At 41.7% G+C, this 26,506-nt stretch overlaps 1 protein-coding gene across 8 annotated transcripts in view; it reads right to left on the reverse strand.

The window, feature by feature from the left end:
• PDE1C (phosphodiesterase 1C) overlaps positions 1–26,506 on the reverse strand; it is a 570,553-nt gene that overhangs the window by 376,672 nt on the left and 167,375 nt on the right. For all 8 annotated transcript variants that reach the window (XR_012002742.1, XM_072764662.1, XM_072764660.1 and 5 more), the window contains one exon: positions 17,868–17,918. Coding sequence is in view for 7 of the 8 variants with exons in the window: in XM_072764662.1 (XP_072620763.1) it covers positions 17,868–17,918 (51 nt within the window). In the remaining variant the exon portion in view is untranslated. The remainder of the gene's footprint in view (positions 1–17,867; positions 17,919–26,506) is intronic.

Here is a 26,506-nt window from a genome sequence, read left to right on the forward strand (position 1 = left end):
GAATATTTTTAAATCAGTCATGTAGGCACTGTTCTTATTACTTTTAATATACTAATTCTTGATTTTGAAAACTTTGCAGAAATTTTGTCCAAAATATTATCCTTTTAATATGTAATTAATATACAAATATTAATGAGATTTTGTATTATTCTTTTCTTTCCCCAAACCCAGGGGATATTTTACACTTACAGTGCATCTCATCTCAGTTAGCATTAGTCACATTTCAAGTGCTCAAGAGTTATATTCTATGCAACAGTCTGTTCTACAGAATTTATTTTGATTCATGTTTCAATTGGCTGAAGAACACCCTCAAATAATTCTTTCCAGAATGACATGGTTAATGGGATAGATACACATGAACAACAATTTAAGTAGAGATTTATTGAATTTACATTAAGCTCAACATATTTCTTAATTATCTTCTGCTATCTTGCACTATAAAAGAGAATTAGGAGCCAAGTCTGAAATAGTTTTTCTTTCTTTTGTAGACAAACATTTTTCTTTACCTTTGTATTTCAAACATTTTACTAGCATGTTTATAATGGTGAGTTATTTTTACCAATTTTTAAATGTATTTTTCTGGAACACAATGAGCCCTGTCAATATGGAAACCCAAGCCCTACTTTCTTCCACTCAGGCAAATTGCCTTCAAATTTATCTTTGATTACTGCTTCTGTTCCAATTGTTTTGTTTGGCTTCAGTCTCAGAACATCTATGATTCATTTACATGTGTTGGTTCTTCTCTGGCCTCTTATTATCTTGTCTCACCATTTTCAATTGCTTATCATTTTTATCTATTGTGTAAGACACTGTTTCTCAAGTCTATCTTCCAATCATTGATTAAATTATTTTCAGTGTCATTTCTATATTTCAACATGACTTTTAATTCCCATGTTGCATATTTACTTTCTTTGCATCTTAACTCAAAATCAACCTGCTTCTTTTCTTGTGGCTTTCTGCTCTTGTGTTATAAGGGCTACGTCTTCCTGCTTCTTATGGAGAATATAAAGTAGGATTTACATATTGTCTTTTGCCTTCTACATTAAATCATTTTTCAGAAAGCCACCTCTTCCCAACATCTTTATGATGGTGTTTCACTTCCCTATTTCTTCATATTTTGTTTAGTTTTATTTTGGACTTAACCCTAGTTTGGTCATTCTGGAACGCAAAAGAATTCATACAGAGATTATTGTTTTCCAAAAGGCAAGGTATGTAGGTTACTCTAGGTTTCACTCACTGTCTCCTTGGGCTGCCGGATAAATTCAGCAGAAAGAACCGAGAGTAAAATTGACATTTACATCCAGACAGTCATCATAATAAGCAATGCATAACCCAAGCCAAAAGAGTAAGCACAAAAAATGGTGCCCAACCTGCTTCAGAGTAAAGCCTTGCATCTGTCTTTACCCAATTGATGGGCACAGCTCCCATCTAATTTTCAAAGCCTATTTAGAAATTCATATGGTACAGTAGATCACTATATAGTGAGACCATCAATTCCAAGAGGAAAGGTTTCAATTACTCTTTGTCATACACCAGAAGAATGAGTCTGTTCACCAGAGTAATGATGTAGACAAGATTAAAGGGAGGCTTTTCAAGAACTTTGACAGCATTCATTTAGTATACTAATTAAAAGAGAAGTTTATCTATTGAGAGTGAAATCTACTTGACAAACACTTTGTTAATGGTCAGTGTAAGTTAGGTACTTGGGTGTTAAAAGATAGCATTTTTTAGGTTTTCCATAATTATGACTTTCACTAATTCAGACACCAGCCCCACCCCCATAATTAAGTGAAAATTTTTCAGTGCATAACTACCTTGAAGTATGCTAATGTCTGCAAAGCATGCAAAAATCCAAGTTTTACCATCTGCTGGATGATTCATTTGTAAATCTGCCTAGTATTCCTTTGGGAAGTTTCAGCACGGATTTTTAACCTCATTATAAAAACTTGGTAGGAATGAATTTAGTAATATAGTATGTATGAAAGTGCTCTGAGCACTTGGAAGAATGTGCCACATCCATCGTAGACATGTTGAAATGGTATGTGTACTGTGATAAAAAATAAAAGTGTTTGAAAGTAATTGCTTTGAGATTTGGTGTTTTAATCAAGAGTTCCAGAAAAACAGAGACTTTGGGGTAACATATTAGTCACAGGGAAGAGCTCCTTCAAATTCTGGCCCAAACTAGCCATTGTTGGTAATAAAGACAGTGGATCATTTGTTGGTGATAAGCTCCTTTAGGGAAAGAACCGTGATCTACTCATTTTTATACTCCTGTACCCAAAATGTCCTTTCAAAGTTAACTTTTTCATGTACTTCTAAGATACCTGCTTCTGAGGCTGTAGAGAACACATTAAGAAACTCTAATAAATTTCTCAGTCTTTTCTCCCTTCTATGGGTTTCAATCGTATCATGCATAGATTTTCCTGTTTTTCACCCAAATGGCTTCGCACCTTGACCTCTCTTCCTTATCCTGCCCTATTGTACTAGGGAACTTGGCTTCATAAAATTTACTGACCTGGAAGCTAGGCAATTCCTTCATAAATTCCAACAACTGCAGCTCTAAATATGAGAATTTCCCCAAAACTTCATACTTGTAGGGGAATTGTTAATAGCTTAATCTACAGGATGATGATTCCTACAGTTGCACATGTTATAGCCTACAAAACTGGATGTGTCCAGCCTGGGCTTCAACCCAAGGCTTAGTCAAGGCTTAATGCATACTATGGCAGGAACCACTGCACTTCCTTAGTCTCCCTGCCTATCAGTGGGGGGTGTGGGGAGGAGGAACAGGGCATAGTACTTGGCACACAGTAGGCGCTCCATAAATATTTGTTGAAAAGAAGCTATCACGGGAAGTTATGACTGGTAAATCATGGAAGTCCCATAATTTACAATTTATCTGGCTTGTTTTCTAGTAAGGTAATTGAATATGAATCTCTAAGAACTGTCTAAGTGATAAGTGGTTTTATCCCTTTGTTTGAGATTGTTACAGATCTGGGGGCGCTTGGGTGGCTCAGTTGGTGAGGCGTCTGCCTTTGGCTCAGGTCATGATCTCAGGGTCCTGGGATCAAGCCCCATGTCAGGCTCTCTGCTCTGCAGTGAGTCTGCTTCTCCCTCTCCCTCTGCCCCTCCCCCTGCTCATGCTCTCTCACTCTTTCTCTCAGATAAATTAATAAAATCCTAAAAAAAAAGAAAATAAGAAAAGAAAAGAGAAAAGAAAAGAAAAGAAGAAAAGAAAGAAAAAAAAAGAAAAGAAAGAAAAGAAAAGAAAGAAAAAAGAAAAGAAAAAAAAAGAAAAGAAAAATTGTTACAGATCTGGAACAGTTCTAGTCCCTCTGCTTTCAACTCAATTCAGCATTTATTGAACATTTATTATGTACTGACTGGCAAGGCACAGTTTCTGTTTTTGAGGAACTCAAAAATCTAGTAGGAAGATAGTCATTAAAGAGATATTTATAATACAGTATAAAGCGAGCAATAATACAACTATGTAGAAATATACTGATGCGAAACAAAGCAGGGAGTGATCATTTTGTTCCAGAGGTCAGGTGAGGCTGTACAGAAAAGGTGGCTTATGACACAGTTTTGAGAGATAAATGGTTGGCTTGGTGATCAACAGAAGATTAGAACATTTCAGGCAGAAGGAGCCACATGTGCAAAGGCATGGAGGAGTGAAACAGCATGAGAGGGCAACTAATTTCATTTTTCTGAGGCTGAAATGATGGCCTCTTAATAGGAGACGTCATCTTGGGCCAGTTTGAAGGGCCTTGCGTGATGTGCCAAAGATTTGGATTTAACTCTGCAGGCTATGAAGGGTCATCTTAAAGGTGCTTTTTTTTTTTTTTTAATTAAACTTTTACTCTGAGAAAATTATAAATTCACATGCACTTGTAAGAGATAATTCATGTACCTTTTACCCAGTTTCCCCCATTGGCGACATTTTGTAACATTATAGTACAATATCACACCCAGGATGGTGACACTGAGGCAGAGCATTGCCATCACACAACGATCCTTCCAGGTACCTGCCTATAGTCACACCCACTTTCCTTCCCAGCCCACTCCCTCCTTAACTCCTGACAACCACTAATCTGTTCTCCATTATCTATAATTTTGTCATTTTAATAATGCTATGTACATGGAGCCATACAGTATACATATAAACTCTTGGGATTGGCTTTTTCACTCAGCATAGTTCAACAACTCATGTTGTTGCATGTATCAGCTTGTTCTTTTTATTGCTGAGCAGTATTCCATGGTATGCATATACCACAGTTTGTTTAACCATACACTGAATAAATAAATCTGAGTTCTTTCCAATTTGTGGCTATTATGAATAAAACGTCTATGACTATTCATATACAGGGCTTCTTAAAATGTAGTAAAATACATATGATATAAAATTTACCATCTTAACCATTTTTACGTGTAACCAGGTTCCATGGTATTAAATACATTCAGGTTGTATCCACCTCCAGAACTTTTTTTTTTTAAGATTTTTATTTTTATTTATTCATGAGAGACAGAGACAGAGACAGAGAGAGAGAGAGAGAAAGAGAGAGAGAGAGAGGCAGAGACACAGGCAGAGGGAGAAGCAGGCTCCATGCAGGGAGCCACACGTGGGACTCGATCCCACGTCTCCAAGATCACGCCCTGGGCTGAAGGCGGCGCTAAACAGCTGAGCCACCCGGGCTGCCCCCAGAACTCTTTTCATCTTGCAAAACTGAGCTGTGTACCCATGAAAGTAATTGCCTCCTCCTCTCAGCCCCTGGCATGGTTGTGATTCTACTTTCCATCTCCATGAACGGCTACTCTAGGTACTTCATGTTCGTAGAATTCTACAGTATTTATTTGTCTGTTCCTGGGTTATTTCACTTAGCATCATGTCCTCAAGATTCATCCATGTTGTAGCTTATGTCAGAATTTCCTTCCTTTTTAAAGCTGAGTAACATTCCACTGTATGTGCATTTTATTCTGTAGATATTTTATTCATCCATTCATCTACTGATGGACACTTGGATTGCTTCCAGCTATACCACGAATAATGCTGCTATGAGCAGGAGTGTACAAATATATGTTTAAACTACTACTTTCAATTCTTTGGGGTATATACATACTCAGAAGTAGAACTGCTGAATCATTTGGTAATTCTATTTTTAATTTTTTGAGGAACTACAAAACTGTTTCCTATGGCTGTGGCACCACTTTACATTCCCACCAATAGTGCACAAGGGTTCCAATTTCTCCACATCTTTGCCAACACTTGGGTTTTGTTCTTTTGTACTAGCCCTCCTAATAGTTGTGAGTTCACATGTACAGGTTTTTGTGTGATAAGTCTTCAGGGATGCCTGGGTGGTTCAGTGGTTGAGAGTCTGCCTTTGGCTCAGGGCATGATCCTGGATCCAAGGATAGAGTCCCACACTGAGCTCCCCGTGGAGAGCCTGCTTCTCTCTCTGCCTATGTCTCTGCCTCTCTCTGTGTGTTTCTCATGAATAAATAGAATCTTTTAAAAAAAAAATTTTTTAAGAATATAAGTCTTCATTGCTCTGAAATAAATGCCCAGAAGTGCAATTCCTGACTCACATGGTGCTTGCATGTTTAGTTAAAAAAAAAAAAAAAAGCCAAACTTCTTTTTGGTATATTTTTTATTGGAGTTCAATGTACCAACATATAGCATAACACCCAGTGCTCATCCCGTCAAGTGCCCCCCTCAGTGCCCGTCACCCAGTCACCCCATCCCCCCGTCCACCTCCCTTTCCACTACCCCTTGTTTGTTTCCCAGAGTTAGGAGTCTCTCATGTTCTGTTACCCTCACTAGATACTTTCCACTCATTTTCTCTCCTTTCCCCTTTATTCCCTTTCATTATTTTTTATATTCCCCAAATGAATGAGACCATATAATGTTTGTCCTTCTCCGACTGACTTACTTCACTCAGTGTAATACCCTGCAGCTCCATCCACGTTGAAGCAAATGGTGGGTATTCAATCCTTTCTGATACAGCCAAACTTTTTAAAAAATGGCTTACCACCAGCAATATATGAATGATGCAGGTCCTCTGCATCCTTCTCAGGATTTGGTGTGGTCACTATTTTTTTTTTATATTAGCCATTCTGGTAAATGGGTAGCAGTATCTCATTGTGTTTTTTTTTTAAGGGTTTTTTTTTAATTTTTATTTATTTATGTATGATAGTCACAGAGAGAGAGAGAGGCAGAGACACACAGGCAGAGGGAGAAGCAGGCTCCATGCACTGGGAGCCCAATGTGGGATTCGATCCCGGGTCTCCAGGATCGCGCCCTGGGCCAAAGGCAGGCGCTAAACCGCTGCGCCACCTCTCATTGTGGTTTTAATTTGCATTTCCCTAATGACTAACAAAGTTAAATATCTTTTCAAATACTTACTTGTCAACTGTTTATTTTCCTTGGTAAAATGTCCTGTCTTTGGCCAACTCTGAATGGGTTGTTTCCTTTTTTATGTTTGAGTTTTGAGAATTCTTCATATATTATAATACTAGAACTTTTTTGGATAGCAAAATTACTTGCAAATATTTTATCCCACTTTTTGGCCTGTTTTTTCAACATCTTGGCAAGGTCTTTTGCAGAACAAAGGTTTCTAATGTTGGTGAAGTCCAATGTATCAATTTTTTTTTCCTTTCATGGATCATGGTGATAAGTCTTTCTTTCCTAGCACTATAATCCCATGATTTTTTTCTATCTCTTTTTCTAAAAATTACATAGCAGTATGTTTTATGTTTAAGTTCATAATCCATTTCAAGTGAATTATTATATAAAGTTTGAGACTAAGGTTGAGGTTTGTATTTTTGCCTGTGGATGTCCAAATACATGAGCCCCATATGTTTAAAAGGCTATATTAGCTCCACTAAACTGCTGTTGTACCTTTGTCAAAAATCAGTTGGACATATTTGTGTGAATGAATCTATTTCTGGCTTCTCTATTCTGTTCCATTGACCTATGAATCTATCCTTTTACCAGTACCACCTAGTCTTTATTACTGTAGCTATACACTAAGCTTTGAAATCAAATAGACTGATTCCTTGCACCTTGTTCTTCTTTTCCAAAATTGTTTCAGCTATTCTAGGTCCTTGAATTTTCATATAAATTGTAAAATAATCTTGTCTATATTTACAGAAACTCTCATTGGGATTTTCATAGGAATTGTGTTAAATCTGTTTATCAGTTTAGGGAGAATTGACATCTTCACTATGTTGAGTCTTCCAATCGACAAATACAGTATTTGTTTCCATTTATTTAGATTTTTTTTACTTCTTTCATCACCTTTGTGTAGTTTTCCTCATTTAAGTCATATATATTTTGTTAGATTAACATCTATGTATTTCACCTTTTTTTTTCTTTTTAGAAAAGAGAGAAGGAACAGGGGGAAAGGCAAAGGCAGAAGAAGAAAGAGAATATGAAGCAGGCTCCACACCCAAAATTGAGCCTGATGTGGGGCTCAATCTCACAACCCTGAGATCATTACCTGAGCTGACATCAAGAGTCTGATGCTGAACCAACTGAGCCACTCAGGCGCCCCTACACATTTCACCTTTTCTGAGCAATTGAAAACATCACTGTATTTTTTATTTTGATTTTTTATGTTTATCTTATATCCTATAACCTTGCTGAACTCACTTATTAATTCTAAAAGGTTTTTAATAGATTCCTGATAAATTTCTACATAGACAATCATGTCTTCTGCAAACAGAGACAGTTTGATTTCTTCCTTTCTGATCTGTATGCATTTTATTTCATTCTCTTCCCTTATTGCACTGGCTAGAACTCCCAGTACAATACTAAGTAAAAGGATGTGAGCAGATATGCTCATCTCATTCTCAATTTTAGGGGTAAAGCATCAGTCTACAGTTAGCCGTGGTTTTGTTGTAGATGTTCTTTATCATATTGATGACATTCCCCTATCTTCCTATTTCCCTGAGAGTTCTTATCATGAATGTTGAATGTTGTCAAATGCTTTTTCTGCATCAACTGATATGCTCATATGATTTTTTCTTCTTTTGCCTGTTAATACGGTGAATTACTTTAATTTTCAATACTGAAAGAGATCAACCCCACCTGGCATGGTGCATTATTCTTATTTACATGTTGTTGAATTGTTTTGCTAATATTATGTTTAAAAAGTTTTAGATTCGCATTCATGAGGATATGAGTCTGTTGTCTTTCTCTGGTTTGGGTATCAGGCAGGATACTACTAACTTCAAAAAATGAATTGGGAAATGTTTCCTCCTCCCTATTTTCTGGAAGAAATTACGTAGAATTGGTACAAACTTTCCTTTAAAAATTTGGTAGATCTTTCCAGCTAAACTTACTGGGTCTGGAGATTTCCTTGGGGGAATTTTTAATTATTAATTTAATTTTCTTAATAGTTATAAAGCTATTAGCTACTTCATAATTGGTAAGTTGTAGTAGTTTGTGTTTTTCAAGAAAGTGATCCATTTTATCTAAGTTTTTAAGACTCCAAGTTCAAGCAGAAGTCTCAGATCCAACTCCTCACTCTGTACAGCCCAAAGCCTGAAATCTTTAGCACATGTACTAGATCCCATGGCCTTGGCAATACCACTCTCACGCAGCATAGCTACAGAATCAGCAGGCATGTTTATAGCTTGCTGTACTAATATTAAATTCTTCCTTCATTTCCACCTGCAGAGTTCCCTTTTTTATTGCAAATTTAACTATGCATTTTAAAGTATTTTTTTAAATATTTTACTCAGCATTTCTATATGCTTATGAAAAATGGGAGGTTTCCAGACTATCCTAGTCCATCTTTTGCTGGAACTAGAAACTTCATCCAAACTTTATTCAAAGGAGCATACATTGAGAGAGGAAAAGAGGAGGTGCTTGGCATACAATAGCCAACCCATGTCTTCCTTGCCCTCCCTGAGGTTACATTACACAAAAAAAGATTTCTATTCATATTTTTAAGTGATATAAGCTTGTACACATGTAGTAAGGACTAAATATTTGCTATTATCTCAATAAGCTGGACTACAATTCTCATGAAGGAAAAAGAAATTAGTCTGCATTTAAAGGGGAAAAAAAGTCTAAAGGAATAGAGGTGAAATGCTGAAGGGAAAGGTGTCAGTAGATAGCAATGCAATTAATGTGATGATCGAGCTGCTCTGTATGAGAAACTGGGAGGAGTGTCTTTCAATTCCTAAGGGGGAAATGGAAAAACAGGGGGAAAAGTAGAGGAGTGTAGGCAAAGAAGGATCCAGGGGTGGTGAACCAGGAGCTACATGAGCAAAGTGGTCTTTAAAAAAAATTTTGTTGGTGAGATGGATGAAAGGGCTACTGAGAACAAAACTATGAATTAAAATTGTCTGCATGCAATTGCATATTATAATCTCTCATGGATCCCTAATCTTCACTCAAGGTCTGCTTTCACCAACAGCCTTTGGTTACTCCAAAAAAAGAGAAGGGGCTTTGTTCCACATCTGAGTCTATGTCAGAGCAGATCAGAAGACAGCTACAAGCAAATAGAAGGAAACAATCAATAAAGGTAGGAAATCAGGGCAAGGAGAATATTAGATCATCCCTAGTATTCACAGAAATATTGAGGAGTGCTCTGAAATTCCAAAGGGCATACAATAGCAATTTGGGCCTATTTACCTAAATCTCAATGGACCTCCAGCTGACATCTGAGTTACATATCATCCACAGGCTCCTAGAAGCTACTTAGAGTATCACCAAACAATCCACTGATGAACCAATGGCTAAGATATTGCGGACCAAGTGATATAGTGGTTATATTCAAAGACCCAAATATATACACTCAAAACAAGAAAATCAAAGTGAGTCTCAGTTCCCCAAACACACATGCTTCATTATGTGTCCTTCACTATGACTGTGACCATCAACCCCTTCCAGGCCAAGCTGAGTTTTCCCCACTAGACAGGTTCTTGCAGAGAGCTCATAACCCGCGACAGAAATGCTTTAAAGATTATCTGATTTTACAAGAGGTAGTGAGCTTTGGACTGGATTGTTTTAAGTTCTAGTCTAACTTGAAATTGTTCAAATGTAAGATAATGAATTGATGGATCTGTTTACTAAACCAAACAGGTTTGCTTGGCTGATAATGACTGGATTTGATGAAAGCGATGGAGAAAAAGGAGTAAGATACAATGTGGAATCCCTTGTGGTCAGGCAGACAAATCTTGGGTTAACAAAAGTTGGGGAGTAACTGTCTATAGTTCTGAAACACACATAAGTCATGACAAAAACTAGAGTTTGAGGATGACAGTACAAGTGATTTGGAGGTACAAGCAAGAGGCAAGTGAGCCAGCCAGGCAGCTCTTATAATGATGTTACTGTGATGGGGAAAGACCAAGAGTAGACAGAAGATGACCTTAGAAAGAGAAAAAGAGAATTATATTCAAGAGATGTTACAGGGCAATGCCAGTTGTAAGGGTTGAATTAAGGGGTATCATTAGACTATTTTCCTATAATCACTTTCAGTCATCCCCTACAATCCCTCCCAATAAAAATAAAATTAAATTAATAAGACACTATTCTTTGATAAGGGTAATTAACATTTGCATATATATATAAACAAGTGTCTACAGAAAAATATAATATGTACATATATTATAAGTGTCTATAGAAAAATGCTAATTGTATTATTATTCTATGATCTATAAACAGGGTGCTTCACTGCACCCTGGCTTCTGCTTCTACCCTCATCACCACCATCACAACTAAAGCAGTGGTTTGGAAACTGGCCTACATAAGAATCACCAGTATTTTTTGATAGGACCCACCCCAGGAGTCTCTGATTCAGCAGATCTGGTAAGGGGTCCAAGTGCTTGTATTTCTAACAAGTTCCAGGGACCCCACTTTGAGGACCACTGAGCTAGATTGCTACCCCTAAGCCCTTCATGCACAGAAATTCTAGGGCTGCCACTGTTGAAGATAAAGTTCCAGTTTCTGCTGTAACAAGTGGAAAATGAAGATGTTCAGTCATTAAATACCATTGAGGTTAGACCTAGAGCTCTATACAGGATCTGAACTTTTTAGAAATAGTTAAGAGTTGTTTAAGACAAATCAGAAAGGGAGACCTAGGTGACTCAGCAGTTGAGAGTCTGCCTTCGGCTCAGGATGTGATCCTGGGGTCCTCAGATGGAGTCCCACATCAGGCTCCCCACAGGGAGTCTGCCTCTCCGTCTGCCAATGTCTCTGTCTGTGTCTCTCATGATAAATAAATAAAATCTTAAAAAAAAAAATACAAATCAGAAAATCTCCAGATTAGTTCCTGCCCTATCCTGGGCTCTGTAAATGGCTCTGGCTCATCCATACTACATGCCCCACTCCTGAAAGCACAGAATCAGCCACAGCCCACTGTTTAGGGCATTTCTCAGCCCTTCCTCCCACCCATTTTCTCTTTTCCTTATTTTCATCATCATGGTTCCATAACCCATCCAACTCCAACTCAAGCTCTTAATGCTTACAACAGACCCTCCTTGCTATGACAAGCAATTTCAAAAAGTTCTCTGGCTAGACTCCAGCACTCTGTTGGATATAATTTTGAGTTTGCCCTGAGGTTCCACAATAGGTATCATCATGTAATAGGTGCTGGCTGACCCTCTACCCCAACCCCAGAGCTCACCCTCACTGTACTGCCTCTGCCCATTCTCTACCCGGAGAAGGGGATCATTCACCCAGATTATACACCCAGTACAAAAATAGCAGGGGACTCTCCTTTGGCTTTAAAATCCATCCACACAAATTATTCCAGCTCTTCAACAGGATAATCTGTTTTCAACGCTGCCTGGATTTTTACTTCCAAAAGCAAAAGAGGTCAAATGGGGCTCCATTTCCTTAACTGCTTTTGATCCCACTATTTTCTTTTCAACCATTGCTCACCTCCCAAGCATAGGCTCTTCCAAAGCCCTGGACTGTCTCCACAAAAGTCCACTGCACTGAATGCCTGCCTGAGTCTCCGCAAGCTGAGATACACACCAAATTCTGGACTTCTGCTGCCATGCTGTGGCCACAGTTGAACACTGCATGCAGCCTTTATTTCCTAAAAGATTGTACCGCCCTTTTTTTTCAATTAATTTTTTTAAGATAACATTATCTTAGTTTCAGGTGTACAACATAATGGTTCAATATTTGTATATATTGTGAAATTATCATCAAAAAAATCTAGCTAACATCTGTCACCATGCATAGCTGCAAATTTTTTTTCTCGTGATGAGAACTTTTAAGATGTACTTTCTTAATTTTCAAATATCCAAGACAGTATCATTAACAATTGTCACCATGCTACACATTGCATCCCCATTGCTTACTTATAACTGGAAGTTTGTACTTTTGACTACCGTCTCCCACTTCACCCACTCCCCACATCCCATCCCCTATCCACTTCTGACAAATACCAATCTGTTCTGAGTTTGGTTTTTTTTTGGGGGGGGGGGTGGTAATTATTATTTCACATGGAAGTGAAATTATACAGTATTTCTCTTTCTCTGCCCAACTTATTTCACTTAGTATAATCACCATAGGATGGACCTTGAGGGTTTTTTTGTTTAAGATTAGAAGTTACCTTCTTCTACCTGTTAACCTCCACTCACTCCCTAAGCCTCAGCTAATGCTGGTCTCCTCCAGAGGGACTCCCTTGAATCTACTTCACTCCAGGTCAGATGAGGTCTCCCCATCTGGTTCACGCGGCTCCTTGTAGCAACCTCTAGCATTTCCCTCCACACGCTGCACTGGAGCCGTTTACTTCTGCATCATCTGGTCAGACTGTGAGCTCTCTGAAGACAAAATTACTCATGTGTGTGTTTCTAGGGCTTGGCATGGAAAAGTCCTTAATTAAAATATGTAAAAAGAAGGAAGTAAGGAGGGAGGGAATGAAGAGGGAGAGAAGAAGGGAGAGAAGAGAGGGAGGAAGAAGGGAAGGAAGGAGGGGACAGGAAAGGTGATAATATATGCAGTGACCATCACCCATACTTACTGAGCAGTGTGCAGACACCATGCTTCATATTATTTATCCTGGGTAATCAGGGCTATAGCCACCTCAGCTGCCCCAGCATCATCCAGTGACTGGCTCATTGGGGGCCTCCTGGACCCTGGTCCTTCCTATCACCCATGACCAATATTTGTTCTAACAGATCGGTGACCACGTCGCATGTCTTTAAGTGTTTTAGCACTCACGCCTGCATGACATCACCCACAACCAATTTGGAAGCAAGCTCTAATAATGGCCTGGAATCCCGATGCAGAAGGTTTGGCTTGGATGGGTAAGTCACCAGGCTGAATTCACACAGAATTCACACAGAATTCAGCACTCCTGGACATAGAACCCAAGCCCCAACCTAACCTAGAGCCTGTGTCCATAATGGCCTCTGAACACCCTGATAGGAGTGAGTCGGAGACCCTTGAGGACATACTCAGGAGTGGTTTCTGGAGTGTGTGTTCTGGCAGCAGGAAAGCCTGCCCCCGTTTATGAAGTGAGGATGAGGGAGAAAAGTGGGGAATGGGGCTGGCAGGTACAAGTTTATGCTGTCTTCCCTAAACAAGTCATTGCTCCTACACCAGGCATGGTTAGTATAACTCAAGCAGGTGGGGTGGGGTTCCTGGCCTCTAGGAGCCTACTCTCTAATGGGGAGACTGACACACACATAAAGCAGACATCTCCAGGGAGGAGGACTCTTCCGGCTGGCACTGGAGGGCAGCCGTGTCAGCATCCCAGATATCTGGACCAGCAGGGAACCCAGCCCCACAGCCAGCTGACTTTATCCCAGAAGTCCTGGGATGTCAGGAGCTCCAACCCCAGGGAGGCCCCAAGAGTTCCTCACCTCAAGGCCACCTCTTCATGGCACAGCTGTGGTCCCCAAAGTCCACACCTTCGGCTCTAAAACAAGGCTGAGTGCCAGTTGTGAAAACCTTTCAAAGGCTTCCCAGAATCAGGGTACATTCCATGGGCCAGCACAAAGACCCTCCCTGGGCTGCCTCTCCTTTGTCCCCTCTGTTTTACATATTGAGAATATATTTTCAGATGTCTGGGGAGAAAATTAAAAGGTCTGATATCAATCATTTTCATCATAGTAAGAATGAATCCCTGTGTCCTCACTCCAAAAGGAATTTGCATTTCAAGTCTTCAAGTGATTCACTTATTTCAGGGAATTCCTGGCAGCAGTGAGCTGGTAAAATGGGATGTTTGAAGAAAGGTCTTCCTAATCCAAATGGAATCAACTTAGAGAAGGTCACTGCGGTGTAGATCCTCAAACCCTGCCCTGAGCTGAAGCTTGAGCATCTCTACTACCAAGCTGGCAGACCCCCAAATCCGTGAGCTACAGAGCTAGGAAATTCTCCAGCCCTCAGACCTGGGAACAGCCAGGATTTGGAGTTGGAAGACCTAGAATTCCATCAGTGTGCAATTCTTGATGTCTTCTCCCAACTTAGTAGTCCTCATTTGTAAAATAGAGATAGCATGAGGCTGATGTGAGCACCCGCTATCAGCTCTGCAGGCGGTACTGAGGTGAGGTGCTCTACAGGCTCATCACCCCTCAACCCTGGTGCTGATGCAGGGGTGGGAAGTCCCCACACACAGGAGCTCCAGCCCCAGGACAGCTAGCCACGTGACAGCTGCCATTCTAGACCATTTGTGGGTCCAAAGCCAATGTATCTTGGGCTCACAAAGTACCTTATGATCAGGGTCACTCTCAATTCCTCATTCTCTTGACATCATCATTCTTCTGTAGGTGTTGGAGGGTAAGATAATATTCTCCACTGTCTCTGAATCTCATGCCCCTCCCTCCCTCCCTCTCCTTCCTTCTCCTTCCTCACCTCCACTCTTAGAGGAATGACTTCCTGGCTACTCTCCATGCCCATGGCTGTTAAACAAATGCTCTGGTTAAGGTCAGGTTGATCAAAAACCACTTCTAAGCATAAAATGATGGGCACAAGGTGATAAAAGGGCCCTGATAGGATACAGAGACTCACAAGATTCACCCCGCAGTGTCCACCACCACTACTATTTGATGCCACATCGAGTGTCTCCAATCTGAAGGTGACAGTAACTGAGCTTGACCTGGTATTGATTCTGGTATTGATTTCTTTGAGGAAGGCTCAATAGTTCTGGGTAGTAGTGTCAACCACTAAGAGATAGGGGCTCCAAGAAGAAAGCCAAGCACAGGTTGGTTATATTGCAGAAGTGATCAGAATAAGGCCTGTGAGGCTATTAAACCAGCTGGCTAAGGCGGAATCAGAAACCACCCCTTGGAAAAGCCAAATGTTTTCATGATTCCTACACTCTACTTCCCTTTTGTTCTCCTTTAGGATTTCTTGATATAATCAACACAGCTCATCTCTTGCAATATGGGGAAGCTGAGAAAAGTACACTGATTCAAGCATAGGCAAAATCTATAGAGAAATGAGAAGCATACTCCAGAAGCATCAGGAATCAGACTGTGAGACCCCTAAAGGGAATGCAACTCTGGGTATGATTTGGAAGGCCACAGGTCCAGCCCTTCCCTTCCGGCCCTGAGCTCTTTTCTGTAGACCACCCCACCCCCCATCTCAGTGGGTACAGTTTTCAAAGCATTTACAGCCTATGTTCTTGTTTCCCATCCCATCAGGCCTACATCCACGCTGGGCAGTGCACAACATTAGGGCTCTATGTGTGTCTTTGTGGGTGCCAAAATTAGAGAATGTTGCAGAACCTCATCTTCTAGCCTCCAAAGAAAAGTCTGTCATCCAAATCCTTCCAATCTCCCCAAATTGAACATTTCATTCACACCATACCACAGCCTCAAGGTCATTTTCGATATAGTTAAATAAATAGAGTACCAATGAGACAATGCTACATTAAGAATTATTTTTTTCTACACGAGGTTCTGGGTTTATTCTCCATCATCTCCACCAAAAAAAAGAAAATATTTTTTTTTCTTCTAAAGGCCACCTAATTTTCTCTCTCTAGTATTTGCTACAAAAAAATATAGGGGGGAAAACAATTTAGGAACTAATGGTACCATCCGACTCCCCCCTACCCAGGACATTGCACAGTCAAGAAATTCTTTTGCCTTTATTTTGGTTCCAGAATCAGCCCAACTTCAGTGGTTTGCCACTAATTGCGTTTAGCCTGTATATTTTGTTGCTCTCATGTCCTCACTTATCTGCTATGAATAAGCTTTCAAGTGACATATCCTTCCAACCCAGACACACAACTCAGAAGTTTTGTGAAAGTCATTTACAAGCGAAGTCACCTTCTTCTGCCTGGGAAGGGACCAGCTGCTCCAGCTTTCATTCTGACTTCATGGTGATGCCCCTTGTCCCATCCCCTTCTCACATGTCGCAATGAGCATCAAAAGCACCAGGCACTCCCGCAGAGGCGCACGCAGCACAATGCACACAGCGTGGTTGGGTTACCACTCCAGCTTATTAATTTGCCTGACTACTGCTCAGGAGATAAGAAACAAAGGGACTAAAAGTATATTCATCTCCTCGTTGAGGTGTGGGACGAAATCCCTATTTTGGGAAGTAATGGCTCCAGGTAGGAGGGCCGTGAGAAGCGAGGGTTTTATTACACAGCTCCTAAAATGTGAGCACTTAATGCTCGTGCATTATCATGTATTATTACAGTTCTATAAAAACCATTTCTAGGAATCAATCCCAAAATTTTGAAGCCTCCCCCAAAAGAGCTGGAAGGCATAATTCTAGAAGGAGGCCCTGTAAATAGAGAAATTATACTTTCTATTCTATGCATTAAGGCTTACTATGGGCGGAACCCACACTCAAGACTTGATCTGCCTTAATTGATCGACCTTCTGTAACAATGCAGTCACTGAGCACTTGTGTACCATGACTTCAAAAATAGGTAACTTAAAAAAAAAAAATAGGTAACTTTTTGTATAAAGGAGAGAAGATGGGTATGAATTCTCTATTTTTCAGATGGAAAAACTGAAGCCAGAAAGCATCAGCAAAACTACTTTAAGCAAAAGGCAGCAAGTAGTGATAGTGCTGGAAAGAAAAATCCATCTATTTTGATGGACAGTTCACCATTTCTCTACTCTGTGGGAAGCATACCCACCCAGCCCTGCTCAACCTCTTGTATTTCTGCTCCCTTATTGGCATCTGGGTTTTCCTTCTAGGGAGAGCATTAATTGGCTGGTCACACTGGCACAGAAAACACTGAGGGCGTTTGGCTCCTATTCTCCCATTATGATCCAGACCTGGAGATGAAAGAGTCAAGAGAAATCGATGGGAAACTCCAAGGCCCTTACGGGATCCCTGTGCCCAAGGAAAACAATTCAATCTTTCAATCTATCTGAGCTTCAAAATGTCACCTAAACGAGGTAAAGCCAGTGGAGGCAGCCCATAAAGCATCACATGTGTGATGCTTTCACACATGTGTGGACCTTGGCAACTACAAGCATTTCATACACTCTTTGTCACACTATCTTCATAAAAAGCCCACCTCTACTGTGGGGCTCGCTGAGGGGATTCCCAGTGAGCGGTTCGCGAACTCAAATGTGCACAGAAATCACCAGGGATTTGTCGCATTCAGATTCTGATTCCTTAAGCCTGGGGTTCTTCATTTCTAAAAATCCCCAGGTGATGTCAACTCTCCAGCTCCCAGGACCCCACTCAGAATAGCAAAACACTGGAGCATAGTTTGATGAATGACACACAGTTCTAAGGATTGAAAAGGCAATAGCAATGAATAGCTCATTCTCAATGGGGTTCAAATGAAATATTAACCTGTTGAAGATATCTCTTATATTACTCTTTTATTGACATTGTTTTACTGACACCTGGCAGCATTACAAAGGTGTACCATGCAGGCAAAAAGGCCTCTGAAGGAGCCCAGGAAAGGAGTGATACAAGTTCTACTCACGAGAGAAGCGGGCAAGTGGTCTGGCAGTCTTGTCTCCAGCTTCATTTGCAACTGGAAAAAAAAGCAGACAATGCAATAAGAACAAAGCACATAGTCCACAGAATATCCCCAACCTATAGCTAACCCTCTGGAGGATTTGACATTAAACTATGTTTGAGGATCTTTGTAAGAGAATAAAAGCAACTTCACTCCCTCTCTTTCTGTATTTCCAGAGCTGTTCTCAATGTCTAAATTAGGGAAACGTCTTAATAATTTTGATGAGTACATCTGAATAAACCTGGAGAGGACCTACACAATATATAGTTTACTATGCCTATAGGTATTCGTTGGCTTATACCCACATCATAAGAGAGTATGGTGAATGCCTGAGTTCCAAGTCAGTGTATGTTCAAGCTTCCTCTTATCAGGCCGTTAAATGCGCCCACCCCATAAATCCAGTCTGCTTAGATGGACAGGGGCAAAGCTAAGACAGGATTTCAGAAGACAACAACAAGGTTAGTTTTTATTAGGAGGATATTTAAATGTAGATACTAACAAGCAGGGTAGAGTCATGATGAATAGCCCTTATATTTATAAACACCATCTTTGGGATTCAAAATAGAGATCAATCATTAAGTAGAAACACAAGTTTCACTCACTTCAAATATCACTTTTAATGCCCATAATGATAACAGCTTGGTTTTTTGATATATTCATAGTAAACCGGCACAAATATTTGTGATCAACTTGAACAGAGCACCCAAAGCAATTAATCGGAAAAACCTGTTCACTTTAGCTTACAAAAAAAAAAAAAAAAAAAGACCACTGACTCACTATATAGGCAGAACAAAAGAGATTGCTGGAGTAATCCTTAATGTAGGCAAGTTGCAATAGCCAGATAAAAGAAATAACTACTTCATAAACATTACATCAATTTGCAAAGAATGGAAGGAGTAAAAAAAAAAAAAAAAAAAAAAAAAAAAAAAAAAAAAAACCTTTCACCCTCTCACAAAGGTAATGACTTCACAATTCACTACACGTGGGCAGATTTTAAAAGTTAACGGATTCAGTCTCCGTCTACCTTTCCGTCATTTGCATTGCCCATTGTCTGCACTTTGTGGATCACAAACAAGATATTATACAAAACGACCAGCAGAGGGAGGTGACATTGCATCCTGCTCCTGTTACCTCCCACACCCCACATTTCAAAAAGAAAAGAGGGCAAGAGAGGGAGGGAGAAACCAGCCCTAGTTAGTACAGTATAGACATGAGTTTCCCTGATCTTGAGTTCAAATTATTTCCTCTTTAGACACCATCGGTCTCTAAAGAAAGAGAGCAAGGCTTTTACCCCCCTCAAAATACTTGCTGCAGAAATTGATGGGCTGCTGTTAAAGCAGGAAAATGAAGACCCCTGCCATTGCTGAAAACACCAGCAACCACGAAAACTTGGAGAGTGAACATTTTCCCTGTGGGAAGGAAGAGGAGCAGTGACAATACTGTCACCATTTTACAAGCAGCAGTGACTATTTCCTGGCCCAAGAGCTTTTTCCTCCTCTCCCTGCCACCCAAACCAAGGATGGGGACTGCTGACCCAGATCCAAGTCACACCAGGAGAGGCAGGAAGCAAGATCTAGGCCAGTGAAGTACCCAGAGAGTTGGCTCTACCCAGAAGGAATCTGAACTATGCCAACGGTATTATTTTTCTAAACGCAGACCCAGTGCCACACTCCCTTACTTAAAGGTCTCCAGGGATGCGCCAACATTTACAAGACACAGTCCAGCCAACGTGACCTGGTATCCAACACCTGATCCCATCTATTCTTCTCAGCTCATTCTATTTGCCAGAGCACTCTTCAGTCACATGCTCTAAACTGAATTCCCAAACCCACCCTACTCATCCTCTCTCCTCCTTACCCTTGTTCCTTCTGCTCCCTTCCCCAGACACCCCTCCCACTGCTTCACCTGCCAACTCCTATTCATCCTTTAAGATTCTGGGGTGAAGGGATCCCAGGGTGGCTCAGTGGTTTGGTGCCTGCCTTTGGCCCAGGGCGCGATCCTGGAGTCCCGGGATCGAGTCCCGTGTCGGGCTCCCAGCATGGAGCCTGCTTCTCCCTCTGCCTGCGTCTCTGCTTCTCTATGTCTATCATAAAATAAATAAGTCTTTAAAAATATATTTTTAGAACTAAATCTAGAGACTGAATCAATACTACTGCTACAGATGGCTTAGTAGACCAAGAACCTAAGTCCCAAGTATGTTGTTTGGCCCTACAATGTTCTAAAACATTTAAAAAGCAAGAGATTTTGGGGACGCCTGGATGGCCCAATCAGTTAAACATCCAACTCTTGATTTTGGATCAGGTCATGATCTCAGGGTCGTGAGATCAAGCCCCACTTCGGGCTCTGTGCCTACTTAAGAGTCTCTCTCGGGCAGCCCAAGTGGCTCAGTAGTTTAGCATGTCCTTCAGCCCAGGGTGTGATCCTGGAGACCCGGGATCGAGTCCCAAATCATGCTCCCTGCATGGAGCCTGCTTCTCCCTCTGCCTGTGTCTCTGCCTCTCTCTGTCTGTCTCTCTCTCTCTCTGTCTCTCATGAATAAATAAGTAAAACCTTTGGGGAAAAAAAAGAGTAAAAGCCTAAAGAATGAAACTAAAACTCAACAGAGACTAGCACTACGAAAAACGGTTATAGCCAAGCTTACTAAGCTCCCTCTGTCCCCAGCCCACAAACTACCCAGGTATGCTCCAGAGACTGCTCAGACACACTCAGGCTCCTTGACCAGCGCAGGAGCTCTCATATGCTGCTGTTTGCCCTTTATTTTTAAATATATATATATACAACAAATTTTAACTACAAAGGAGATGTTCCATTTATCAGATGCAATTAGACCTTGAATTTGGCAAAATCTCATAAAAAGGGTTATGACGATTTAAGGAAAATTATCTATATCATGTAGTTCGGCAAAACACAGAGACCATTATATACCATTTATTCCATCAACACTGAACTGTACATCCAGGCTGACAGACACAGAGAAACAAGTGGAAAGATGTGTACCAGATATATTAGTAATTATTTCTCCTGTATGCTGGCATTTGGGAAAATTTTTAACCTACTTTATACTTCTCTCCATAAACGCAATAGTTTATGATAATCATGCACTATGTTTATAATTAGGAAAAATGTTTTTATTAAAGGGGTAGAAAACAATTGACTATTATCTGATATACATTAAAAATTTAGATATTATGTGTGTATGTCTATTTAATCATTTATATCAATTGTTTTAGATTCAGATTCTAGAGTAGTCTTGGATCACAGAATCCAGGGGACTTTCCATCTCTAGTCCAAGAGCACTCCCTGTAAGAATCAAGAAACAAATCTTTCACTCTACTCTCCAAGGAGTTCCACTCTTTCTAGGTCAGGGATTTGCAGTCCTGGCCACACATTAGAATTACCTAGGGAACTTCTTAAAATCCTGATGCCTAGGCCACACCCCAGACCAATTAAACAGAGCCTTGGGGATAGGACCCAAGCATCAAACCTGTTAAGCCGCCAGGTGATTCCACTGAGCAGCTGAGAAGTACTGATAGATGGTGTAACTTCATACATCTTTATCAAAGCAACATTCAGGAAGGAAGGTGTGGCTCAAATTCCTTCGAAAATAATTACCCCTATTCAGATCTTCTTTTCAAGACGCTTTTGTTTTGTCATTAAAATCCTGAACAGGGACATGCCTCTGCTTTAAGAAAAAAAAATATCAACTGTTAAAACTGCAAATATAAGTATGGGGCCCCATTAGTGAGCAATTCTTCAGACTGTGAAGGATTTTTTTTTTAAAGGATTTCTTATAAAAGGGTTGCCTCCAACCTCCAACACATGTGTACCGAGCACCAACTATGAGCTCAGCACTGGGCAAGGCTCTGGCTGGACTGCAACAGTAGATTTCACTCAGTCTTGACATACCAATAAATTAGGGAAGAAAGCTATGCCTTCCAATCTGGGTTTATCCCAGCCTGATGAGCTAGGGAATTGATTTGATGATGATGATGATGATGATGATGATGATGATGATGATGATGATCCAGCCCAGAAACACTAAATTAGAATCCTTGCAAGTGGGGACAGGAGTCTGGGTTTTAACCAATTGCCTCAGAAGCTAGTCACATGTGAAAAGCAGTGTTCTAAACAAAGTGTGCCCCTGATATGTCTGTTGTATTGCACACCCTCCACCGCCCACCCTCTTCCAATAAATAGCCAGAAGCAAATCTTAAAGGAAGATTTGCCATGGAGACCTGTGAGAGGGAGGCAGGAGAGACAGGAAGTTAACTCAGAACAATGAGCACCCCAACCCCAGGCAATGAAGGTGGTGGTGATGACCGAGCTAAACTACAAACAATCCAGGCCATCAGGACAGGATGGGAGGGTGGTCCAAACAGTTGTGGTGGTGACCTGGGCAGGTGCACACTGCTTTGTAACCAAAACTAGCACCAAAACACTGCCACCCTTGTTTTGAAAGCTGTGGCACCTGGGTGAGGATAAACGCAGCTGGGGTGCTGGGTGCCAGGGCGAACACACAGTAAGCAAGCAAGCTGGGAACAGAGCCTGGCCCCCTGAAAGGAAATCTCCCCAATGCACTGGCTGTCTGCTGCTTTGCCACAATCTCTGAGGCCAGCCCAGGGACCCTCTCAAGGTGAGGTCAGTCCTTTGAGAAGCCTGGTGGCTGGAAGGCCAGGCACAAGGGACTCCCAGAGAAGAGAGGCTTGGAATGAGGTTCTAGGCACCTTCCTAAGTTACTATAAAAGATGAACCCACAGCTGTTTGGCCTCACCTCACACTGCCGTCAGCTTGAGAAATCCCAAGCAACAGCAACTGGATGGATGCTGGGGAGAGAGACTTGGTCCAAGATCATCATCTTTGCTTAGCTGTCACCCTCTAAGTAAGGCCTTCCATGACCATTCCATTACTAAGGTCACAATCCCCGACTCCCCATCTTCCTCTGCCCCCATTCCCCTTGCCTTCTCTATTCCTCCCTCCAGCACTGTCACCTTTCATATGCTCTGTACCTTATTCATTGGGCTCATTGCCTTTCTCCTTCCACTACAATGGGTTCTCTGGACCAGCACCAGGGAAGAAGGTCATGATCATGATCACATGATCATGGTGATGTGATCCAAACTCTGAGCATGGATTCTCTGTCAATGAAAGAACTACTACATCCACAGGGCCTAACCGCCTGGCACACAATATTTATCATATGAATCAATGACCAATCTTCTACCAATGTACCATGCAGAGTGCAATGGGGGCCAAGAACTGGAAGGAGAAGTGGAAGGGGACAGTGCAAGGACACTAGCACAGAGTGAGCACTTATATGTTCTGTAAGAACCAATTCGGCCCTTCAGAAATATTTATCAAGCACTGACTAAACTGTAGATACCAGGTAAGGCTGTGAACAACCAGTCCTGGCCCCTGCCTTCGCCCCCAGCAAGACTGCCATTCCCATTTGATAAATATTCAAGCCACTGGAATTCAGAAGGGTCAGGTACCTTTACTAAGACCACACAGTTGTGTGGCAAAACTCCAATCCAAAGCTAGTTGTACCTGGCTCCAAAGTCCATTTCCATTTAGCCTCTTTTGCTTTCCAAAAAGGGTAGGCAGAGAGGAGCCATGCTTCAAAGAGGGCTGCATCCAGGTAAGGGTCTTATTGAGGCCTTCCCGTCTCCCTCACACCTCTAGGCCCCGTGAGAGCCACATACTGGCCTACTGAGAGTGGGGGAGCTCACCTGCCTAGGACCTCATACCTGCCACAAACCCAGAGACTGCCAGCAGAGAGGGATCCTTTTGCGAGGTGGGTGCTGGTGCCAGGACCCACAGCAATGGCATCCAGAATAGGGAGACGCTAAGTACAAAAGAGCTTCACTGCCTTGTTCATGCAAGAGCCCCAGCTACCAGCTGGCTCCCTAACCCTCCCACACCCTCCTTAGGTAGAAAATAGTGACAAGGGAATAGAAACAAGAATCAAATTCATGTTGGCATGAGAAGCACTACAACTCATAAAAAGAGCCTCGGGAGGCCTATTCTCTTTAACAGGTGAGGAAACTGACATTCCAAGAGATCAAGTGACTTGTCCAAGATCAGACCAGAGCCAAGCAGCAGAGTTGGAAACATCCTTTTCTCCAGCTCCGAGCCCAGCGTTCTCAGGAAGAGGATGCGGTCAATCTCTTTAACTCCCACATTGTGGTGTGTCCAGCAGGGCGTAAAGGGTCTGGCTTCCTTTTTCCCCACTGGGTTTGATAAATATCAATGCCTGACACCCCCAGGATCCACCTTAAGCACAAAAATGTGTAACTCTAATTAACAACGAAGGCTGACAAAAGTGCTGTGTGGAGGAGGCTTCTGATGCCGGGTCTGAGGTATTATCAAAGCCTGCGGTGGCCGGGGTGGGGGAGGCCAGAGGGCGACGTGGGAAAGTCCCTGACAGCTTGGATGGCACATCAAAGAATAGGGCCACAAAGTGTATAATTCACAAAGATAACTGAGTTAAACACTTATATAAAATATGTTATTGGAGTTGCTTAAAAAGAGAAGTGCGAGCTATATAATAACTAAGGGTCAGACTAGGCGCTGCTCATTTCTTACCTGATTTTATCTTCACAGCAACTCTCTGAGGATATTGCTATTATTTTCCCATTTTCCAGATGTGGAAACTGAGTCTCTGAGACCTTAATTGCCTGAAACAACCAGGGAGCAGCAGATCTGGAAACTGAATCCAGCACTACCTTACTCCAGAGCCAGCGCTCTTAAACCCCGGTGCTCTCCCTCGCACTTCCAACACTGTCAGCACCTGAATGGTAGTACTATTTGCTGAGTCCTACCACCACCCAGGCCTGGTCAGGGAGGCCCTTGTCTCCCCTCAACTCAGCCTCAGGTTAGAAGCTCGCAGAGGAATGTACCCCTGCTCTTCTGTTCCTGAAACAGAACAGAGCTCTGCAATCCAGCTGGAATTTGTGTCCAAATGACATAAAAGACATCGCCACCCCTCAGCCTCTTCCTTTTCCCCTTTCTATATTCAGAGATGCTCAGCATCGCCTCATTATACCTTCCGGGCCAATTTGGCTGTCAAGTCGACTCTGAATCAAGTTCTTGCACAAAAGAAAATAAAACCAATTTGTAGTGATGACTCATCAGGGCTGATAATTTGAGAGTGGCAGGGATGGTGCACCTCGCAGGCCCTTCTCTCCTAGGGTAACAGCCAAACCCTTACAGAGGGCAGGGCTTGCCGGCCAGAAGGCAGCATGGCTCGCTGGCTCACTCGGCCCAGGGTGTGACGAAACACACAGAAGGGAAATCACACAAGCCTTTGCCAATCTGAGAAGACAGCTTGGGAAACATATTTCCTTTACTTTCTTTTTTTTAATTTGGAGGAATTTAGGTCATATGGGAAGACTCACGAAATGTATTTCTTTCTTCCCTGGTCCTGATTTTATATATTTGCTTATTTGCCTCTATCCTACCTCATTCCACAAATTATGTTTTATTTCTATTTTGCTGCATGTACCAATCCTTCTATGGAACAAAGTGGGATATTAATAAAAAAGTGAAATTTATTTATTTCGATCACGTCCTTGCTTCCATTTCCTGATCCTTCTTTCCAAGTTGTCGGTTTCAAACTGACTTTTCGTGGCTTCCTGTGACTTAAACCAAACAATTGATTAACCTCTGTTGAGTCTGCCCTGCACCCACTCTTTCTCGTCACTGTGCTGAATGCAAGGATGGACATTACTGGTGTCCTGGAGTCCAGCCGAGGCCCAAAGGTCAGGCACGGAGCTTCCTGGCGTGGATACTGGTAGAGTTGTTGCAAAGTGAATGTAATGCGGTACCTGGTATTTCTGTGGAAACCACCTGCCCAAGGTACCAGGCCCTGACCTCACAGAGCCTGGGGCCTAGCTGGGGAAACATGATATTAATACATGACCTGATCCAAACTCTGTTGAATGCTAAATGAAAGGTCCTTGCTCATAGAAGAACAAGTATCAGAACTGTATGGGATTAAAATCCAGGATCAAGCTGGCTGCTCAAACTGTTGGCTAATTACACTTCACTCCAGACAAGGCAAAAAAAAGTGTACAGGAGAGGAGGAACACGAAAACCCTACATCATGCCAGGCACTCACAGGAACTTCAGATCCATAATTTTCATTTAATTTTCACACCATCCCATGAGGTGAGTCTTATTACCCCTATTTATAGATGAGAGGACTGAAGCTTAGAAAAGGCAAGTAACTTGCCCAAATCAGGGCTAGTGAATGGCAATGCTGGGCTTGAAACCCAGTTCTGAGAACCCTTCTCTTCTCTGCAGGTGCCATGGCTGGGATGCATGTTAAAAGGTCCAACCCCACACATCCTGTTAGGATTCCCTACAACATCCCAGACATATGGAGGGCATACTTCATACCTGAATCGCCCCTAGGGATGGGAGCACATACCCCTGGAGATAGGCCCCTTCACCTTTAACCCGTTCTACACCTTAGAGGGCTCTTCTTTGCAATGATGACATCTAAGGGCTCAATCAGCCTTTGATGACAACTGTCATAGCCTCAGCCCCTTGAGCCATCTCACCCCCACACTGTCACCCAGTTCCCTCCTCATTTGACAAAAAAT

This window comes from Vulpes vulpes, chromosome 7, assembly GCF_048418805.1.
Source record: "Vulpes vulpes isolate BD-2025 chromosome 7, VulVul3, whole genome shotgun sequence".
NCBI classification, from domain to species: Eukaryota; Metazoa; Chordata; class Mammalia; order Carnivora; family Canidae; genus Vulpes; species Vulpes vulpes.